Source organism: Emys orbicularis, chromosome 10, assembly GCF_028017835.1.
Source record: "Emys orbicularis isolate rEmyOrb1 chromosome 10, rEmyOrb1.hap1, whole genome shotgun sequence".
Lineage (NCBI taxonomy): Eukaryota > Metazoa > Chordata > Testudines > Emydidae > Emys > Emys orbicularis.
Genome location: NC_088692.1, coordinates 22,313,951 through 22,335,198, shown reverse-complemented (window position 1 = coordinate 22,335,198; position 21,248 = coordinate 22,313,951). Strand labels below are relative to the sequence as shown.

Genomic DNA, 21,248 nt, shown 5'->3' with positions numbered 1-21,248 from the left:
ACCATTTTATGTGAGAAAACCGACCTACTGTCAACCTTAGGACGAAAGTCTGAAATGGCCACCAGGTGGACCTTGACTGAAGAGAAGGCCAGGCCTGGCTGCTTTAAAAGCAGAAGGTATTCCAGAATGAGCTGCAATGAGGACTGCATAGTCAGAACTCCATGCCGGGAAGACCAGATGGAGAATCATTTCCACTTTTCCAGGTACATCACCCCAGTGGAGGGTTTTCTACTGCCCAGTACGACTCTATGAACCTGCTCTGAGCAAGCTTGCTCTTCGGGGTTCAGCCATGAAGGTTCCAGGCCATCAGATGAAGAGAGCTAAGGTTTGGGTGGAGCAGCTGGCCATGGTCCTGTGTGATCATGTCCAGACCTGAGCAACGAGGGAAGTTCCAGCAACCATCATGGGTGGTACGAAGGAACTGAAAGGGCGTGGCAAGGCCCCTTATACCGGCGCTATGAGCGTGCGGCACCAGAGACACTAGAGCCAAGCCGACAGATACCAGCACTAAGGGAAAAAATTCCGGCAACTGTACTCAGGGTGTGCACACACCTACATTGGAAAGAACATGTGCAAACACTCAAAGAACAAACTGCTATTACAGCATACAGGGCTAAGCTTGTTGTATTAATATCAGTTTAAAATGGATTTTAATTAAAATTCCCTGCACTTTCTTTGTTCAATTTGATTCAAGATAAAAATATTTTTGTGATGTCTCTACATGTAACAGAATGAGCAGCTGATACCACACAGCACATCACTGCTTCCAAAGATAGGATACATGGCAATTATACAAATGTCATTTGTTACTCTCAGATTATACTTTTTAGTTATTTACTATCAGTTGTTAAGAAAGGCTGGAAACAGAATGCTACATTGCTGTAAGTTAGATTCTCTCCCTCATGGACATATTGGGGATTAATGATGTTTGTGAGTCACTCATATACTATGGTGAGGGGAGAAAGGGAGGAGTGTAAAAAGTACCTAGACAGGATTTTAGGCCCAAATTTTAACCTCCCTATCGCAGCTTACAAAGCCCAACATTCCTTCTTATCCAAAAGTCTCTCAGCCCCCCCCAAAATGCCCCAAACAGCAACAAAAACACTGTGATAGCAATAGCAAAATGTGCATAGAGGTTGTGTTCTGTCTCTGATCTGCCTGCTTGTGTCATAACATGTGTACAGGCAGGGTGTTGAAAGTTACAAGCATTCATAAGAGATCACGATTCTTGTGAATGTAAATAACATGTTTGATTAGAAAAATATAGCAGACAAATAAAGGGGCTGCTGTGCTTGCAATGTCCATAGAGCAAAATTAAGCCAGTAGGTCCAGTTATAGGTTTATCAGACTTTACTGTCCCTTCAATAAATCAAAACTATAGTCTCATCACTATGTGTGCTGCTAAGAGATGCAGAGAATTGGAGACTGAGGAATAGGTAGTATAGCGGGTATGTGCACTGACCGACCTTTAAATATAACCACCTCAAATCATGATGAGTCACCATCCCCTAATACAGGGTTGGTGCCTAACATGAATAATTTAACCTTAAAATACAAATTCTACATTTGATGTATATTTTTTCCTTATTTAAGAAAAAAGCAAATTGATCCCTTTAAAGGAAAAAAACTGACAAAGTTTCACATACTTGAGCGGTGCAGGTAGAATTGTCTGGTAGTTGTAGTGTTGTTGCTGTTGGCTCAGGATCTGCAGCTGCAAAAAAAGCTGCTGTTGCTGTAGTAAACGAGCGTAATTGGAGTCCATCTGTGGCTCGTTCTTCTCACCTTTCTGATCAGGTGGGATATATTGATGATACTTCAACTTCTTTACCCTAGGCTTAGGTTCTTTACATTTCTTGCTCCGATGCTTGTCATTTGGGTTCTTGGGGTGGCTTTGCTATTTAGAGACAAAGTTAGAAAAAATTATAAAATAAAACAGCTATTACACAGACACCTTTACAAAGCAATTGTATGAAAAATGAAGTTGAGGCATAAAGGAACACGTCGGTTATGAAAAATGAGATGGCAAGAAATAATGTTGTCCATTATAGTAATCAGCTCAGCTTGTGGCCATTTGGAATTGAAAATACAGTAGAACCTCAGAGTTACGAACACCAGAGTTACGAACTGACCAGTTAACCAAACACCTCATTTGGAACCGGAAGCATTCAATCAGGCAGCAGAGACCAAAAATAACCCCAAATACTGTACAGCACACTACAGTACTGCACAGTACAGCACAGTACTGTGTTAAATGTAAACTTCTAAAAAAATAAAGGGAAAATTAAAAAAAATATTTGCTAAGGTAAAGAAATTTTCTGTGCTTGTTTCATTTAAATTAAGATGGTTAAAAGCAGAATTTTTCTTCTGCATAGTAAATGTAAAATTATGTACAAAAAACTGCATTCAAAAATAAAACAATTGTAGAGCCTGCAAATCCACTCAGTCCTACTTCTTGTTCAGCCAATCGCTCAGATAAACAAGTATGTTTACATTTGCAGGAGACAACGCTGCTCGCTTCTTGTTTACAATGTCACCTGAAAGTGAGAACAGGCATTTGCATGACACTGTTGTAAACGGCGTCGCAAGATATTTATGTGCCAGATGCGCTAAAGATTCGTATGTCCCTTCATGCTTCAACCACCATTCCAGGGGACATTCGTCCATGCTGATGATGGGTTCTGCTTGATAACAATCCAAAGCAGTGTAGACCGACGCATGTTCATTTTAATTTTCTGAGTCAGATGCCACCAGCAGAAGGCTGATTTTCTTTTTTGGTGGTTTGGGTTCTGTAGTTTCCACATCGGAGCGTTGCTCTTTTAAGACTTCAGAAAGCATGCTCCACACCTTCAGATTCTAAAACCTTGGGTCAAGTGCTGTAGCTATCTTTAGAAATCTCACATTGGTACCTTCTTTGTGTTTTGTGAAATCTGCAGTGAAAGTGTTCTTAAAATGAACAACATGTACTAGGTCATCATCTGAGACTGCTATAACATGAAATATATGGCAGAATGTGGGTAAAACAGCAGGGGACATACAATTCTCCCCCAAGGAGTTCAATCAGAAATTTAATTAACGCATTATTTTTTTAACGAGCATCATCAGCATGGAAGCATGTCCTCTGGAATGGTGGCTGAAGCATGAAGGGGCATATGAATTTTTAGCATATCTGGCACGTAAATACCTGTAGCAATGCCAGCTACAAAAGTGCCATGCAAATGCCTGTTCTCACTTTCTGGTACCATTGTAAATAAGGAGGGCAGCATTATCTCTTGTACATGTAAACAAACTTGTTTGTCTTAGCGATTGGCTGAACAAGAAGTAGAACTGAGTGGACATGTAGGTTCTGAAGTTTTACATTGTTTTGTTTTTAAGTGCAGTTATGTAATTTAAAAAAAAAATCTACATTTGTAAGTTGCACTTTCACGACAGAGATTGCACTACAGATCTTGAATGAGGTGAATTGAAAAATACTATTTCTTTTGTTTATCATTTTTAGTGAAAATATTTGTAATAAAATAATATACACTTTGATTTCAATTACAACACAGACTACAATATGTATGAAAATGTAGAAAAACATCCAAAATATTTAATACATGTCAATTGGTATTCTATTGTTTAACAGTGCGATTAAAACTGTGATTAATTGCGATTTATTTTTTTGAGTTAATCGCATGAGTTAACTGTGATTCTCCCAGTGGTTCTCTGAAGACGTCCACACAATGCACAGTCAACTTGTGGAACTCCTTGCCTGAGGAGGTTGTGAAGGCTAGGACTATAACAGCGTTTAAAAGAGAACTGGATAAATTCATGGAGGTTAAGTCCGTTAATGGATATTAGCCAGGATGGGTAAGGAAGGGTGTCCCTAGCCTCTGTTTGTCGGAGGGTGGAGATGGATGGCAGGAGAGAGATCACTTGATCATTGCCTGTTGGGTTCACTCCCTCTGGGGCACCTGGCATTGGCCACTGTCGGTAGACAGGATACTGGGCTAGATGGACTTTTGGTCTGACCCAGTATGGCCATTCTTATGATTAACTGACAGACCTAATATATATATATATATATATATATATATATATATATATATATATATATATATATATATATATATATAAAAACTGTGTTTCTAAGGTGCTTAGTTAGTATAACTACAAACTAAACTTACAGTTGTCACCACTGATTGAAATGCTGTTTCTCAATTATCCTACGGAAATGCCTCATAAAATGACTTTATCTCAGCTTGCAAGGGATGCCCTAATCTTCATTCCTTTGGAGATTACTGATCCAGTTGGCAGCACACCAAACCTGGCTGAGGCGGGTATTTGCTGATATTTCTTCCTCATAACAGTATGCAAAATGTGATTCTGGAATAAAACATATCCACAGATAGCCTGGGATATAATTTTTCTTTTTACCTCAAGGAAGCTCATCTCTGAGGAGAGAACTAAAACAAATTCCAAGTCTCCAAGCAGGGTTGAGATGCAATTGGGAGTGTGCAGTATACAAAGTGTTCAAAAGAATCAGTAATTATCAGTGCCTGGTTTGGAGGACTGCTCCAAAGAGCACATGACTTGGGAATATTATTAACTGTTCCCCTTTCATTTAAATTTAGGAGATGGATTTCTGAACATCTTTAATTATTTGCAATTGTATTCATACTTCTTAAAATAGGTTTATTTTCTGTATTTCAAGCCTGAACACTAACTAAGAAACAAATGAGAACATGAACGCATGCAAGTCTATGAATCCCAAAAGTAGGGTTTACATACAGATTGTTTCAGCTATACCCTCACTGGAGGGTCCTTGTGCCCCCAATAAAAAACTTCCTTTTGGACAGGGCATTCTCTTTAAGTGAACTCTTGGAAGCTATTTCCAGTGAAAAACTGGAGACAGATATACAGCACAAAAATTCTGAAAGGGGAAATTCTGTGTTGACATATGTGCACTAATGATCAGTGACCAGGATGTGGGCGGTCGTCCCCAATGGTTAGAACAGATCCAGGAGTTGGGCCTAGTGGTTAGAGCAGGAGTCGGTAGTCAGGAATCGGAACCAAGGGTCAGAACCAGTGTCAGAGGCCATACACCAGAGAAAAGGTTCAAAACCAAAGTCAGTAACTGGAGCCAAGTGTCAGGACCAGGTTACCTGGAGCGAGGCAAGTCTGGAGACAAAAGTGGGAACTTGGCTGGAAACAAGTAGGCACTGGATCTATTGCAGCCATGGGAAAATGCTTTGAGTGGCTGCTGAACTGCTGCTGCTACTAGGCTTAAAAGCCAGTCTGTGGACTCTTCCGATCAATCAGGCAGTGTAGCCAAGCAGGCACCCTACTACAGGCTGGCTGCACTCAGCTAGGTTGCCCGGAGACTGGCTCTGCTACTGGCCCTGATTCCTGACAATCATGCATTTTGGGGTGTTTGAAGTTGTTAAGGTTTTGCATTATAAGTGAGTTGGTGAATGAATTTCAGTGAATATCCTCCAAATGTATACCAGTATAATACAACAACACAGCACATCCCTTATAAAAGTATATGACAGTGAAGTTCATCCTGATGTGTAGGGTGTCTATAATGCCTTCCACAACACCTTCAGAGGCTCCAAGAGGGGAGAACTGTAGACCTTTACACACAGGGACACCTAAATTTGTGCAAAAGTTCCATGCTAGCTCCAAATACATTAGTGCAGAAGGGGCTACTATGAACGGGCCTATAGGATTCTCACTTATGAGGATCCGGTGGTCTAAAACCACCACAAGGCAGCATGGCGGCACAATTTCTACTAATCCAGTCCACAGGCTTCTAAAATAGCTGGGGAGAGAATGCACTGCAGCCCTATGGCCTGTTTGTGGGTCGGGGTGTGAATGCAATTTCCTTGTTCCCATTTAGTCCCCCACGCAAAGCCAGATTAGCTGGACTCTGTGTTGGGAGGGATGAATTTCACCAATAAAAAATACAAAGTATCAAGGCAATTTGGTAAGTACTTGCAGTCTTTGTCTCATTTTTGCATTTTCTTTTGTACTTCAAACGTAGTATGAATCCTACTACATGATTCAGTGTGCAGAATTTTGCCTGGTCTATCTACAACTACAATATATGGATGGCTCGTAAGCATTTTGCAGAGTCCGCAAATTATGAATGGCAAATCTGACACAGTATGCCAGTTTTCAGCTGACTTCACTGTATATTCAACTGAACACTGCAGGATATTTTATATCCATAGATAAAAGCACTATAACACTATGATATATTCAATTTCATTATATACAGGATTCGAGAGAGCAGATTTAAAGCAGACATCAAATGCCTTCATTATAACCTACCTTTACCAAAGTTGGCCCAGGCTTTGCTGCAGATAGAGTATTTGTGGTCAGAGTGGTAGTAGTAGTTGTAGAGTGTGTAGTGTGCTGCTCAGTGGTGGGGGCAGGCTTTAGGAATTCAGGGACTGCAGAGGTTAATGAGAGATACTGCTGAAAAACAAAGAAACATTCATTAAAATCCAGCACCTGAACACTTCCAGAACACATCACAAAAACATGTAAAAAAATAAATAAAACAAAGTATGACCAATTCACACACACACAGAATTAAAGATATTGGAAAAAGATTAACTAGGCCATCTAGTCCTTTCCCCAGCCAAAGCAGGATTGTTGATGTATTATATATTCTAGTGAATTCTTAGTCTAGATTTACACATCTCTAATGATGGGATTTTCCGCTGCTTCCCTTCAGAGAATATTCTACAGTCTTGGGACTTTCTCCAGCTCTCACTGAAGGTAACAGCAAAAGATCAAGCCTTTATATACGGTACCATAAATGTCACTGTCTGAAAGTTTTGCCTGATATTCAGCCTAAATTTTCGCCCTCTTAGTTTCATCCCGTTCCCCCTGATTCATATCCCTTGTAACATGATAAATAATTATTTTCCTTCCTTTGCATAGCCGTTGTCTCCCAGCCATGCTCTACAAAATGCCATCCACCTGCATCAACAGGTGCGGGAACTTGATGGGGCCAGCTGTGAAAGGGGCAGTCCTAGGGAGGCACTCGCCAAGGGACAATAGGTATTTCCTCCCCCTGGGAGTTTCTGGCACCCATTGGCCAGCTGGGGGAGATAGGTGCTGACTGGCCAGCATTCCCCAACTCCCAGGATTTAGCCCAGCACAGGTGCCAACTGTTCCAGAAGCTTTGTTGGGGAATAGTGGGCTTGGGAGTGCAGCTCCCGTGGAGGAAGGATGTGCTCAGTCTTCACAGGAAGGGAGATCAAGTGAGGATCAATGACATGACAGAAGAGTCACAAGAGGAGGGGAGCAGCTGGGCAGGAGTCAGGACCTCAGCAGGGACAGTTCACTTCGCAGATGGTGGTGAGTCAGAGGAATGCATTCCTCCCAAATGAGGTCCTGAACCCTCATACAGGAGGTCTAGGTCACAGATTCAGGCTCTGCGTTTGCAGAAAGTGAAGGTCCAAGCCTCACTGAAAAGGACAAGGATGACGCAGAGTGGGTGAGTGAGCCAGTGCCTCACTCCCATAACCTGCCAAAAGTCCAACAGGCATCCTTAGGATGTGGTGGTGGGTCCCCAGAGGCTCATGGATACTGATGGAGAGGACTGTGAATCTTGGAACTCGGGGCAAGGGTGATAGCCCAGGTCCCTCCTCCCTTGGACACCCACTCCAAGGGATATGGGGTGACCTGGTAAAATCACTGGCATTAGTGGCCCATAGGTTGGGCAGCCTGCCTGACAAGTGTGGGCCACTCTCAGAGGAGGAGGTGACACTCACAAGTTTGGGGGAGGGGAGCATAATATCCCACAAAGGAAAACGGAGCAACTAGGGAGCTCCCCCCTGCATCAGGTAGCATTATTCCTAATGAAACATAGGCAGGTGACACAGCAGCTAAAGCCCTACAGGTTATGTGGGATCCAATCACCTACTCGGGAATCATCTGTCTAAAGGGCTTAAAGAAAAGGTTGGAAAGGGAATTTGTGAATTTATTTACCTTGCTGTTCAGGGAAGAGCAGACAGAGGAGGGGGCAAATAACATATAAAAAAAAAGGTGAGGACAAACTCTGCAGACCTAAGGTGACAAACTCTTGAACTAGTTGGCAGCCTTCCACATTTATGTGAGTATAATTTGTGTGGGGAGCCCCAAGAGGTGTCTCTCCTTCTTCAAGTCTAAGGAGTTAATAGCGATGGCTTATGCTACATGTGGTGGGGTAGCATGATTAAGGTATGACAGAGAATTTAGACAGATGGCGGCAGAGGAGCCTGATTTACCCTGGGGTAAAACAGACCAGGCACTTTTGGCTGGAGGTATGATTCCTTATCACCCTGCCTAGCTGGCATTTACAGACAGCGAGTTGTCAGCGCCAAAACCTCATTTTCAAAATATGGGTATAAAAGCCAATGTGTACTTTGCATTAATGACGGGAAATGTTTTCATACCCCAGGCAAGTACAAACACTGCTGTAGGCACAGTACACTCTCCTGTTTCGGGGGTAAAGGGCAGTTCCAACAAGGTTGTAGGAAAGGGGGTTTTCCAGGTCCCAGTACTTCAGGAGTTACTATAGGGAGAGGTAGTAATAATGGAACAGGCTCCTTCTCAATTAAGATACAGGGCTATGGAATTTGTTATTGAACTATCCTGGGGGGAAAAAAGACGTAGCTTATTTATGGAACGGATTTTCGGCTGATTATCAAATCCCATATGAGAGAGTGAGGTGCCACTCTTGGATAGACAACTTGAAGTCTACTAAAGGCTTTGAGCATATAGATAGGGCAGAGATCACCTTGGAGGTGGCAGCAGTGAGAGTGGCAGGTCCTTTTCCATATAGTCCAGTGCCAGAACTACTCATCTTCCCTGAGTGTGGTACTGAAGAAGGCAAAGGGGGAATACAGGCTTATCCATCACCTGTCCTACCCCCAGTGCTCATTGGTAAAATGATTATATTGACCCCTACCTGTGTTCAGTCAGATACTTGTCATTTGATGCTGCAGTAGCACGGTTACGGAGTGTTGTCCTGGGTCAATGTTGCCAAAATGTGGCATCAAGTCTGCATTCTGATTGCTTCCAATGCATCCAAGGGACTTCAACTTGCTTTGATTTCAGTTTGAAGGCCACTACTATTTTGATAAAGCCACACCCATGGGGCACTCAGTGTCACGTGCCACTTTCAAATGATGGAGCTCTATTTTGGAGTGGGTGATAGGCACTGTGTGAAACAGGCCAGTCTCATGCACAATCTCAACATCTTCTCAAGTGCAGGAAGATTAGGGACAGGTCAGTATGTGCTTCAGGCATTTCAGAATGTAGTCGAATGCTTCAGGGCCCCCCTCACCACAGAAAAAACAGAAAGCCCTGCCCAAAGTTTAACATACCTGGGCACTGTGAACTGGACTCAGTTCATTGGTTTCTAGGTTATCTACAGAGAAGTTGGAATTGGTCAGGGCACGGATATGGGCTCTGAAAGGGACAAAGAAAATTATTCTGAGGGAACTATAGGTGGTCATAGGACACCTAAACTTGCCTGAGGGTGATCCTCCCCATCGGGCATTTTGTGCTCATCTAGCATCTGCTTTCTCTGGAGCATGAAAACCCCATCACTTTATCAGAATGACAAGGGAAATGAAGGAAGACTTAGAAGTGTGGGAAAGATTCCTGGATGAGTTAAATGGAGGTTTCAATATGGCATTGGGGCTGGTTGCTCAGGACTGAACTGTAGGTATAATCCACCTTGTGAGGTATCGGTTTTGGGGTTTACTTTACTTTCAAGGTGAGTGGTGTGCACAAAGGGGGCCAGAAAGCCGGATGGCTCAGGGTATTACAAGGGACATCACCTTCCTTGAGATTTTTCCTACACTGGTGGCAGTCAATAGGGGAGAAAACATTCAGAACAAGAAAGTCCTATTTCTGGTGTGGCCAGGGTCCATATTATAAATAGACTGTTGGCAAAGACTGCTTGGGTAACAAGGCTGGTGAGAGCCTTCATTTTACACTGCCTGCAGTTTAACATCCTTTTTCATGCAGTGCATGTTCTGGAAATGGATAATGGTGTTGCCAATCCTCTGTCAATTTCAGGACGACAGTAGGGATCCGCGGGCAATGCTCCAACAATTCTGGGACCTTGGCTCATGACAGCTGTGAGGCTAGTCGAAGACTCGGTTGTCCTGTGGACTCTGAGGGTCTATAAGCCTTTCAGAGTCCATGGAATTTAGGATACCGGAAGGGCTGCAGTGTGGGTGGCCCATACCCACACACCAGATGGCACAATATGTGGTGCCTGTGACCCACCACAGGTGGGCTCCCTCCATTATCTCTGGCTGGCTAGTGCACCAGAGGGAGGACAGGTTACTCATAACACTGGAAACCCTGACAGAGCTGTCAAAGGCTCTGTCTGGGGCTGTAGCTGAGAGGGAGACCATGTTATTTACGGTGGCATTTGTTGTTGCCTTCTCTGGCACTTTGAGAGCGGGTGAACTGGTGCCTAAAACAGCTGCAGACAGGTCTCAGCGTGCATTAAATGTAACTGACATACAGCTATCTGCAAGGACTGGCGTTCCTGTGTTTAAGGTACTCCCTAACAGGCCAGAAGGGGAAAGGGGCTAATGTGGCATCGAAGAAATGTGCAGAGAAGCGTTTGTGCCCTGTAAAGGCGATAAAAGTGTCACTAAAAATTCAGGGCCGGCAGCTAGGCTCACTATTTATACATGGTGATGGCAGCTTCCTGACAAGGCATCAAGTAAGCGCAGTACTGAGAAAAGATTTGCGGTACTGCGGGTAAATTTGGTACTCATTCTTCCAGGATCAGGGCGGCAACATTAGCAGCTGCAAAAGGTTTTGGCCTGTGGCAGGTGCAGGCAATAGGGCGCTGGAAATCAAGTTTTACACCAACGAAAAGACGGCAGGGAACGGCAAAATGTAATTAACTCAATGTTTGTGTTTGTTTCAGCAGCTACCCAGAGTGTGCACATTTAGATTTGTGAGCACCCTGTAGTGAACTGGGTCCACAAGAGGTCACTCAGGATGGCAGCTAGATCTCAGTGGGCTTCAGGGCCAAAGCTGTTCGCATTCAGAAGAGGCATGCAGTGGGATCAGCTCATGCCTCTTCTGCACTCACTGATAGGCCAGCCAGGATTGGGAGCAGACCCAACCCATGTAGACAACGCTAGAAAGAAAGTAAATAAGGGGGTACCAAGATATTCCTGGAGAAAGAGTGTTCAGTGATACAGCGTAAGAACATCCCTTACAATCAGCAAGAAGGGATGATGGTGTACATCTGTCAGATGGAAGTGCTGACATGCTGCTACAGCATGTGTAGACAGGGACTGGGCAGGTGTTGTGACTCTAGGCAGCATAGTTGGGCGGGAAATGACCAAGCTAGTCAGTGGTGGCCCCTGTGGCTGGTTCCCAGGATAGTTAAGAGAATAAAATGAAAGGTTCCCAGAGGTAAAAGACCTGGGATTTCGGTGATGGGCATTGGGCTCAGGTTGAGACCCTGCGTCCTTCGTGGGCTGAAGTCAGACTATGGCCCTTGTAAGCTAAGGTCCCCACCCTGCTGCACCCTCTGTCCCCCTTGCACCAGGGAGGATGCTAGGACTCAGAGAGAGCTGAGTCCTGGTGTATAGGCTGAGGGGAGCCTACCCAGAGTATGTGTTATATGGTAAGGAGCCCTGTAACTCCTGCACTGGAACCAATTACATGCCTGGGTAGCATCCCTCCCCTGTGTTAAAGTTTCATAAAAGTTGGGGTCTGCCGCTTAATTCCATGCATGTGTCTATCCTCATTTTGCCACTGTGTCCACATCAATTAGTTTTTATAACCTTTGCAGACCTCAATCTTAGTTCTTTAAATTCCCTCCAGTTTGTTTACAACTAAAAGGGACACAATCAACTTGAAATGTAGTTCATTTCACAAAATGAGAAAGGTAGTTCTGAGGTATTATATCTACCCTGAATCTCTCTGCCAATTCTTGTGGGGTGACAGACTGACAATTTCCTACAATATACTGAATGAACCTTATTGAATTAAGTTAAACCGTATTGAATCAGGATTAATACCTTTGGGGTCCATTGTATTAAGAATACAAAGTGTATGTGTTATTGTATGTATTTCTCTAGTAGAGAGGGAGATGCAGAGGTGATGATTTTCTAATGTGCCGGGGGGTGCTCCCCCCGGTTCTGCCCCAGGACCCGCCCCCATTCCACCTCTGCCAATCCCCCACCTCCGCCCAGCCTCTTCCCACCCCATTCTGTCCCCTCCCTCAAGTGCACCCTGCCCTCACTCCCCCCCCCAGCGCCTCCTGCATGCTGCGGAACAGCTGATGGGGGGGCTGCCTGTGAGTGCTCAGCACCCACCATTTTTTTGTTCTGTGGGTGCTCCAGTCCTGGGCATGTAGTCAGCACCTATGGGGAGATGCTAATGTACTTCCTCTGCTATCAGCCCTTTGAAGCCACCCACTGGAAAGGTGCGCATTTATTAATTCAAATTACATTCTCCAGGGACCAACGGACAAAGAAAGGGATTTTAAATAAATAGCCTGGTTTTAGAATGGGCCTTGGGCTCAGACATTCTCAGTATGTGGTTGGAAGGGACTGGGTGCTTGTTCTGAGCTGAAGCTGTGATGAATAGGTAACCACAAGGGCTCCCCTTGGGTAGAGCTGAAGGACTGCTCCTGCCAGAGTCCATGTTAAGGTTAATTCTGGTAAGCTTATTAGCATATATACAGGGTCTTTTATCATTTTTAACGTGTTTTTCTGTAAAGCTTTTTACCTTAAGAATAAAGTAGGCTTGATTAGGAAGTGCTGTGTGGCAACATATCTATGTTTTTTCTAGGGAAGGAGGTTACCTGTGAACAATATACTTGTAAAAAAGCTAAAATAAAACGTATTTTGAGTAACTGCAGCACTACTCATTTTCCTTATTCAGCCTTTTAAATCCTAAAACATGCAGTAGTATCAGTACCCATGATTATACTTACCTAGGCAATGATACTACAGCCAACTCACAATGAATGGAATTTTACAAAACTGACCATATTCGAGGTTTTCTTAATAGTGCAAGGTCAAATGCAAACAGTATCCTACCTGCATGGAACAAAGTCTACACAGCCATCAGAGGTCAATGGCACAAGGAACTAAATTTAAAGTGGTAGTCCTGTGTAATTCCCTGACCTAGCCAGTCAACATTTCTTCTTTTTTTCCCTTCAGAGTATGGCTTTTTATTAGTACTATTAAAAAACAACAACACCCCAAACCAAACAAACCCTCCCATTTCACTGATACTAGGAATCAAACTGTTGTCTCTCAAGCAAACCTCATGTTACTTGAACTTGAACAGTCCCACTGCCACACAGTCAATTACCTGTTCTCACATTGACAATGAGCTGCAAATTGAAAGGGCTGCAAACCATATGAAATATGCAGCTTGGTGGACTCCTCATTTTTACAATAGCTCTATTTGGGGTGGGGAAGCAGGGGGAAGAAAGGGCAAACAATGTCCTTCACTTTCTTGTCATGTTTTCTAATTTAACAGGTTTTAATTGTGGATTGGTTGCCACTTCTCTATTTCTTAAAGGAGATATGTAAAGACAACAATAAAAGAACAAATCTCCCATTTCCCATCACAGATGTGTTATTTCGGCACTTTCTCTATTAACTGAAAGTGAACATGCACCAGGTTAACAGCTAGTTTGAGCGTATTAGGAAAGTAATCATTTCACATTGCTTCATCGAGCAATGTCCTTCAGTGTTCAGAAACTGGTCTAAAAATAAATTGGCTATTAAGCAGCAGTGTTATCATCACTTGACATGTTTGAAGTAATGAGGTCAAAACACCTAATCCTTACCAGATGCAAACATCTGAGGTGAAAGCAAGATGACTTTTGGGTCATCACTCAATCTGTCTGAGGGATCATAAATGTTTTAATGCTTTAAGGCCTGGAAACATGTACAGGAGGAAGTCTTCAAAGAGTCCTGACTATACTCCATTGTTTTCAAAATATTCTTTATATTTTCTGTTGTAATAAAATGCAAAGTTTGTTAGAGGAAATTAACAGAGTGAAAGAGCAAATTCCCAGGCACACGTTCCACATGTAAGCTCTTATTCTTATATTTCAAAAGGAACATGAAGATAAGCATCTGTTTCAGTCTGTGGAGGAGCAGTTTTGTACTTCTAGATGTATATGTAGAAGAGTATGGAACACAGTGTAAAATCTGCAACTAGAAGATTTAAAGCCCCATTTGAAGTGCTTTGCAAATTAGCTGTAAGTGCTCTGTTGTTTTGTTGTTGCTATCATGTATCTATCTAACACTTACCATTTGAATGGCTTTTGGCATGCATTGCTTCAAGTATTTTTATTTAACTATCCATAAGGAGCCTAACTCTTCACTTACTGATCTGATTTCATGTGGTTTGTTTTCATTTCACTCAACACACATTACATTTTTTCCATATGGAACCTAATTCATGTCACAATTTGCACCTCAGGAAGGAATGCTCTGTAAATGATGTACACTATCAGCTGCCTCAGACAGACATGTTTTTCTAGAATTTGAAATTTGCAATCTTTTTTGCATTGTATCATGGTGGCGGTTAGGAAAAAAGTTCAGAATAATTCCAGTTTCTGCCATGTTGTATAGTAAAGTAGTTGCAATTTTACAAGAGTCAGGGCCATGTTAAAAGTCAACTGGCTCAGTTTAAAAATAAGTGTACCGATATAAAGCGAGTTTAAACGACAAATGGGAAAATGTTTCAAAATGCTCAGTTCTGTATTTTGTACTTTGTATAGAACCTTCATGAAACACCCTGAGCTCCCTATGAAGTTGTTCTGAAAATCCAGCACTAGATTACAGCCATCACTAACCAAAAGAGATATTACAGATTTACATTAATACCCATCACTCTGGCATTAAAATTGTTTCCTCCTTAAATCTTTCCATAAACTGTAAAATAGTTATTCTTAGTCACATTGCAAAAGCGGCACATTTATTTTAGAGTATACAATTAAGAATGTATGAGTGTAAGCACCAGAAAATCCCAACCATCACTATCAATGGAGTATTAGAAGTCTATATGCAAATAAAAAAAACTTGCAAGATATTGGGTTGAACATTTAAGTGTTCGTGAGTGCAGCAACATGTAATGAGGAAATCTGGATAAAAAGTGCAAGACTTAGGAAAAGAAAAAATAAGGTGTTAGTAGTGTAACGAGGAATAAGAAAAAGGCAGGGATAATTTTATTTAGGGAATAGTGACTTGAAAGTAACTGAACTTAAGTTCAAATTCATTACTGATCAATAGTGACTAAAAGTCTAGTAAAAGCAGCAAGGAGACCTGTGGCACCTTATAGACTAACAGACATATAGGAGCATGAGCTTTCGTGGGTGAATACCCATTTCTTCGGATGCATGTGAAAGTCTAGTGGAAGTCTGGTAACCTACTTTAAATGAGTTGGTGCTCTCCAGTTCCAAGTGGATAAATGTCCCCCTATCAAAAAAGCCCAGGACCATACTTATATTAATTGGGCATCCATGCTGGCTGTCTCAAAGAAGCCAAGGACCAAAATGGCACAAAGAATTAACACTAGAGGAAACCCAACAGTCTGGCAACATCTAATACAAGTAAGCATCATAAATAATGGTCTACTGAGTAACTCAAAGACTGGAGATACCAAAACTGGCTGTAAGAATCCAGCGAGAGGCACTCATGATAACAATGCTCAGATGACTATATTATACACATAGCCTTCTGTTTTAGGAATTGGTCAAACTTAAAATTAATTTCCAGTGCAAGTGATGTTCATTCCATTGATAATCTGGCAAGTTGTTTTCCAGCTGCATTTTTATAAGATGTTCAAAGATGCAGAAATATTCAAGGTCAGACAGTGTTACTGTGCTTTCTAGACCACACAACTACATTATAGTGAAGATTTTTTGTTTGTTTGCAAAACTCAAACTATTTTTGTAGTTCAGATGAACTGTGAAAGAGGGAATCAAGCATCTCAACATTCCATTTTGCGTATTTAAACTGTTCTAGTTTTCACCAGTGGATAGATCTTATGAGTGCTTAAAATGCAACTCCAAATTTTATTTATTTTATATTATATATATATTTTCTTCTAAATTAGGGCTGTCGATTAATCGCAGTTAACTCACGCAATTAACTCAAAAAAATTAATCGCACTGTTAAACAATAGAATGCCAATTCAAATGTATTCAATATTTTTGGATTTTTTTCTACATTTTCAAATATATTGATTTCTATTACAACACAGAATACAAAGTGTACAGTGCTCACTTTATATTATTATTTTTGATTACAAATATTTGCACTGTAAAAATGATAAAAGAAATAGTATTTTTCAATTCACCTCATACAAGTACTGTAGTGCAATCCCTTTATTGTGAAAGTGTAACTTACAAATGTAGATTTTTTTGTTACATAACTGCACTCAAAAACCAAACAATGTAAAACTTTAGAGCCTAAGTCCATTTAGTCCTACTTCTTTTTCAGCCAATTGCTAAGACAAACAGGTTTGTTTACATTTACGGGAGATAATGCTGCCTGCTTCTTATTTACAATGTCACCTGAAAGTGAGAACAGGTGTTCGCATGGCACTTTTGTAGCTGTTGTTGCAAGGTATTTACATGCCAAATATGCTAAACATTCGTATGCCCCTTTGTGCTTCTGCCACCATTTCAGAAGACATGCTTCCATGCTGATGATGCTCATTAAAAAAATAATGCATTAATTAAATTTGTGACTGAACTCCTTGGGGGAGAATTGTGTGTCTCCTGTTCTGTTTTACCAGCATTCTGCCACTTATTTCATGTTATAGCAGTCTTGGATGATGACCCAGCACATGTCCTTTTTAGGAACACTTCCACAGCATATTTGACAAAACGCAAAGAAGGTACAAATGTGAGATTTCTAAAGATAGATACAGCACTTGACCCAAGGTATAAGAATCTGAAGTGCCTTCCAAAATCTGAGAGGGATGAGGTGTGGAGCATGCTCTCAGATGACTTAAAAGAGCAACACTCTGATGCGGAAATTACAGAATCCGAACCACCAAAAAAGAAAATCAACTTTCTGCTGGTGGCATCTAACTCAGATGATGAAAATGAACATGCGTCGGTCCGCTCTGCTTTGGATTGTTATTGAACAGAACCCACCATCAGCATGGACGCATCTTGGAATGGTGGTTGAAGCATGAAAGGACATATGAATCTTTAGCACATCTGACACACAAATATCTTGTGACGTTGGCTACAACAGTGCCAGGCGAATGCCTGTTCTCACTTTGAGGTGACATTGTAAATAAGAAGCGGGCAGCATTATCTCCTGCAAATTGTAGCCAAACTTGTTTGTCTGAGCAAGAAGTAGGACTGAGGGGACTTGTAGGCTCTAAACTTTTACATTGTTTTATTTTTGAATGCAGTTATTTTTTGTACATAATTCTACATTTGTAAGTTCAACTTTCATGATAAAGAGATTGCACTACAGTACTTGTATTACGTGAATTGAAAAATACTACTACTTTTGTTTTTTATAGTGCAAATATTTTAAATCAAAAATAAATATAAAGTGAGCACTGTACACTTTGTATTCTGTGTTGTAATTGAAATCAATATATTTGAAAAGATCCAAAACTATTTAAATAAATGGTATTCTATTATTGTTTAACAGCATGATTAATCGCAATTAATTTTTTTAATTGCTTGACAGCCCTATTCTAAATGGTATAAACGGTTAGACTAATAATCCAAAAACTAATGGGGTAACTTGGTGTTTAGTTCTTTAAGTCTACAAATTTTACAAATTGGTTGAGACAGGCTTTTGAGAAAATAAATTCAAGTACAGCATTATGCCTCCACCTGACTGCTACTACATGATTTTTTAAAAATGTTTGAAACAAGACACTATGGTCCCAATACTCCTTTCATATTTACAGTGGAATTGATAATTTACAGTGGGTTTATTACTGATGTACACCAATGTAATGAGATGACACTGATTAGGCCCTTGGAGCTTATTAATGGAGTAATTTGGATCAATCTTAATCGCCTCTACTTCTGAAGAGGCAATCTGTTTCCCTTTTAGATCTAATAATTTATACTGTCAGAGACACAAAACTGCCATCCTTTTGAAGGAGACTACCTTTGGACCAGTCAATGAAGCACCTGAGAGAAGCAATGTTGCTTCTTTGACCTAATAACATAAGCTACAAAGACTAACAATTAAGCTCCGATCTCTCCATGGCAGTGGACAGTACTATTTTGAAGCTACTGAGTCAAATCTACATTTGATTTTTTGTTAATCTATTTTAAAAAAATACCATTCATTCAGTTATCTTGTTATAGATTAGAGAAATGTTGCATCTGCCAGTTTTGTTCCTTTTAGTATTTCAGGTTTCCTTACTTTCACTCTTCTTTGGAAAATCTAATTTAGATACATAATGCAAGAAAACAAGAAAATCTAGCTTAGATGAGAAACAGCAAGTTTGTTTTGTTTCTTAATACTGAACATCTACACTGTTTTAAAACGATATAAATATAAAAAACAACATCTTCATTACTTCTGTGATCTTTTCTGGAGACCAGGGCCAGACCCCCAGCTGATGTAGACGGTCATAGCTCCACTGACTGACTTCAATAGAGTTATGATGATTTACACAAGTTAACTATCTGGAACGAAGAAAGGTACTAAAAAGCCAGTAGCAACTGCAGTTAACCATTACTATTAAAGACAAAACATTCTTCTGGGATGACTGCAAAGGTTCTACAGATTCTGGAAAAAGCATGGTGTAAAATATTGGCTTCCTTGAAGTGAATGGGAGTTTTGCTATTGACTTCAAGGGAGCCAGGATTTCACTCTTGGAACCTAGGAACAGCAAACTGGGTTCTTCACATTCCAGTGCAGCAACATAAGAACGGCCATACGGGTCAGACCAAAGGTCCATCTAGCCCAGTATCCTGTCTTCCGACAGTGGCCAATGCCAGGTGCGCCAGAGGAAATGAACAGAACAGGTAATCATCAAGTGATCCATTCCCTGTTGCCCATTCCCAGCTTCTGGCAAACAAAGACTAGGGACACCATCCCTGCCCATCCTGGTAGCCATTGATGGACCTATCATCCTCCATGAATTTATCTAGTTCTTTTTTGAACCCTAAATTCTTTTTTGAACTCTTTTACTGCAAGCATTTGCAAAGTAATCTAGGTAAACAAGTGTCTCTAAAGTCCATTAAAAAGGATCCAATAATTACAGATACTAGCAAGCAATGAATCTGAGATGATTTAATTCATCATCAGTTCTAGACTACACAGAGAGCTTGAAAACAGTATGAAAGTTTGTCTTTTTCAAAGGTTTATCTATTTTTTGTGTCTGATTTTAACTGGGTATTATCTTTCCTCCCCCAAATATCTAATTCAATGTCATCTCTGAAGTACGGTGGAAATATGAAATATATGGATAGCAAAGAAATGGTTAGTTAGATTATGTAAATTATGTTACATGGGAAATTTCCTGTTCCCTGCTTTTGTTAACCACTTTGCATAATTAAATAGTACAAATGCTCCCTTTATTCATTTAGCAAATAAAAGGAATACAGATTTGTTCCCTCTGGTCAAACTGACCAGACAAGGCTATCACAATACACTGCTATGAAGTACACCTAAATTCAGAAGTGATTCAAACACTTTTGCACAGTGTAACAGCTAAGAATGGGATACTTTAGGAACTGATCTGTTTTCTCTCTCTTGTGAGAATGACTGTTAAGTGAATGTTGCCACCTCCATTATTTTTAAAGCACTTCCTGAATGTTTATCCATGTTGACTGTGGAGGAAATTCCACGCATATATTTGGATTCTGGCTTGAGGTTTCAGGTTGATGTGATGTGAGAAGGATGTGCAAGGTGTAAAAATCCCACCTTTCTCAGATTTTTTTTGTTTTAAACAGAACAGCAGTCTGCAGGGTTAGATCTAATATTTTTTGTTTTTTACCACCATGATACTTTTACTGTTTGTTCAGTGTCCTAAATACTACAAGGAAGGTGGGGGAACAGCTATACAAACTTATCGTTGCTTTTAAGAGTGCAGAGGAAGGGCACTTGCAATAAAGGGAAAAGTAAAATGCAACCCTCATATAATGGTGGGAGGCCACATTATGAGCAAAGATTTCTTTAATACACTGGCAGGCAGGTAGGTCATGTTCACTCCATCTATTCCTCTACCATGTTCATACAGAGGGGAACCAAGAAGTCTCACTAGTTCATTTTTGAGTAAACTGGATTTTAACCAGCACAATCCTTTAAAAAGAATAGTTTTTGACTTTTTGCTTAAGTTGAAGCCGGTTATTTTATCAACATGAAAAGCAGCCTACACAAACAATATTGAGAGTTTTAAAAGCTTGAAACAGCCTGCTTTAGTTTGGTTACCTGAAGTTGTGGGTTGCTTGGCAGTGTGATGAATGAAATCTGGTGTTCAAGAAGTAGTAGTATTTCTAGGGTCATATATATCATAGAAAGAGACACAGAGATGGTGGCCAGTAGGAAAGATAAAATTAAAGAGGAGTTAAAAATGATAAATATTAATGAAAAAAAATGAGGGAAATAAAGAAAGGTGAGAACACAACTAGTGCTCTTTATTTGCTTCCTCCTTTTCCTATGTTATGTTCGGGGCCTTCAATACCTCTCTTTGGTCAAATATGTTTTCCAACTTTGATCAACAGTACCTAGAATGAGCATCATTTAAGTGAAATGCCACAAAAACACGCAGAAAGTAAAATATCATGTATGGTAAATGTGCTTTTTTATCAGTGCTCTCTTTACTGCAATACAGTACTACAATACATAGGTTTGTGATTTGATTCTCACATTTATAAACTGTACCTGTGTGGTAGAAGTAGTGTTCGGTGTGACTGATGATGGCGAGTCACTTGTTTTTGGCTCACCAGGAGACGCTGCTGAACCCTGGGATTCCTGGCTAGCAGGCTGATCTGGAGATAAAGCGTCACTGCTGTCTTCATCAAATGAGTAATCATCCAAAGCTTGGGGATAACTCTCTTGTCCAACTGCTAGGATGTTTACAAAAAATAAACTCTTTAGTTCAAAAGTCAGTATTTAGCTAGTTAGAGGAGCCATGAAATGTTGGAAATCAACTAGCATACTATGATTTGTAGTTAAATATTTTTGTATCTAAATGTTATTTTTAACACAATAAAAGCCATCTTAAAAGATATTCAAGGGTCCAAAAATTGGTTGCTC

General features: G+C 40.7%; 1 protein-coding gene across 1 annotated transcript in view; it reads right to left on the bottom strand.

The window, feature by feature from the left end:
• MRTFB (myocardin related transcription factor B) overlaps nucleotides 1-21,248 on the bottom strand; it is a 186,070-nt gene that overhangs the window by 16,525 nt on the left and 148,297 nt on the right. Inside the window, exons 7-9 of the mRNA XM_065411773.1 lie at nucleotides 20,874-21,058; nucleotides 6,316-6,459; nucleotides 1,647-1,894 (exon numbers count right to left, since the gene is read on the bottom strand). Of these exons, the coding sequence (XP_065267845.1) occupies nucleotides 1,647-1,894; nucleotides 6,316-6,459; nucleotides 20,874-21,058 (577 nt within the window). The remainder of the gene's footprint in view (nucleotides 1-1,646; nucleotides 1,895-6,315; nucleotides 6,460-20,873; nucleotides 21,059-21,248) is intronic.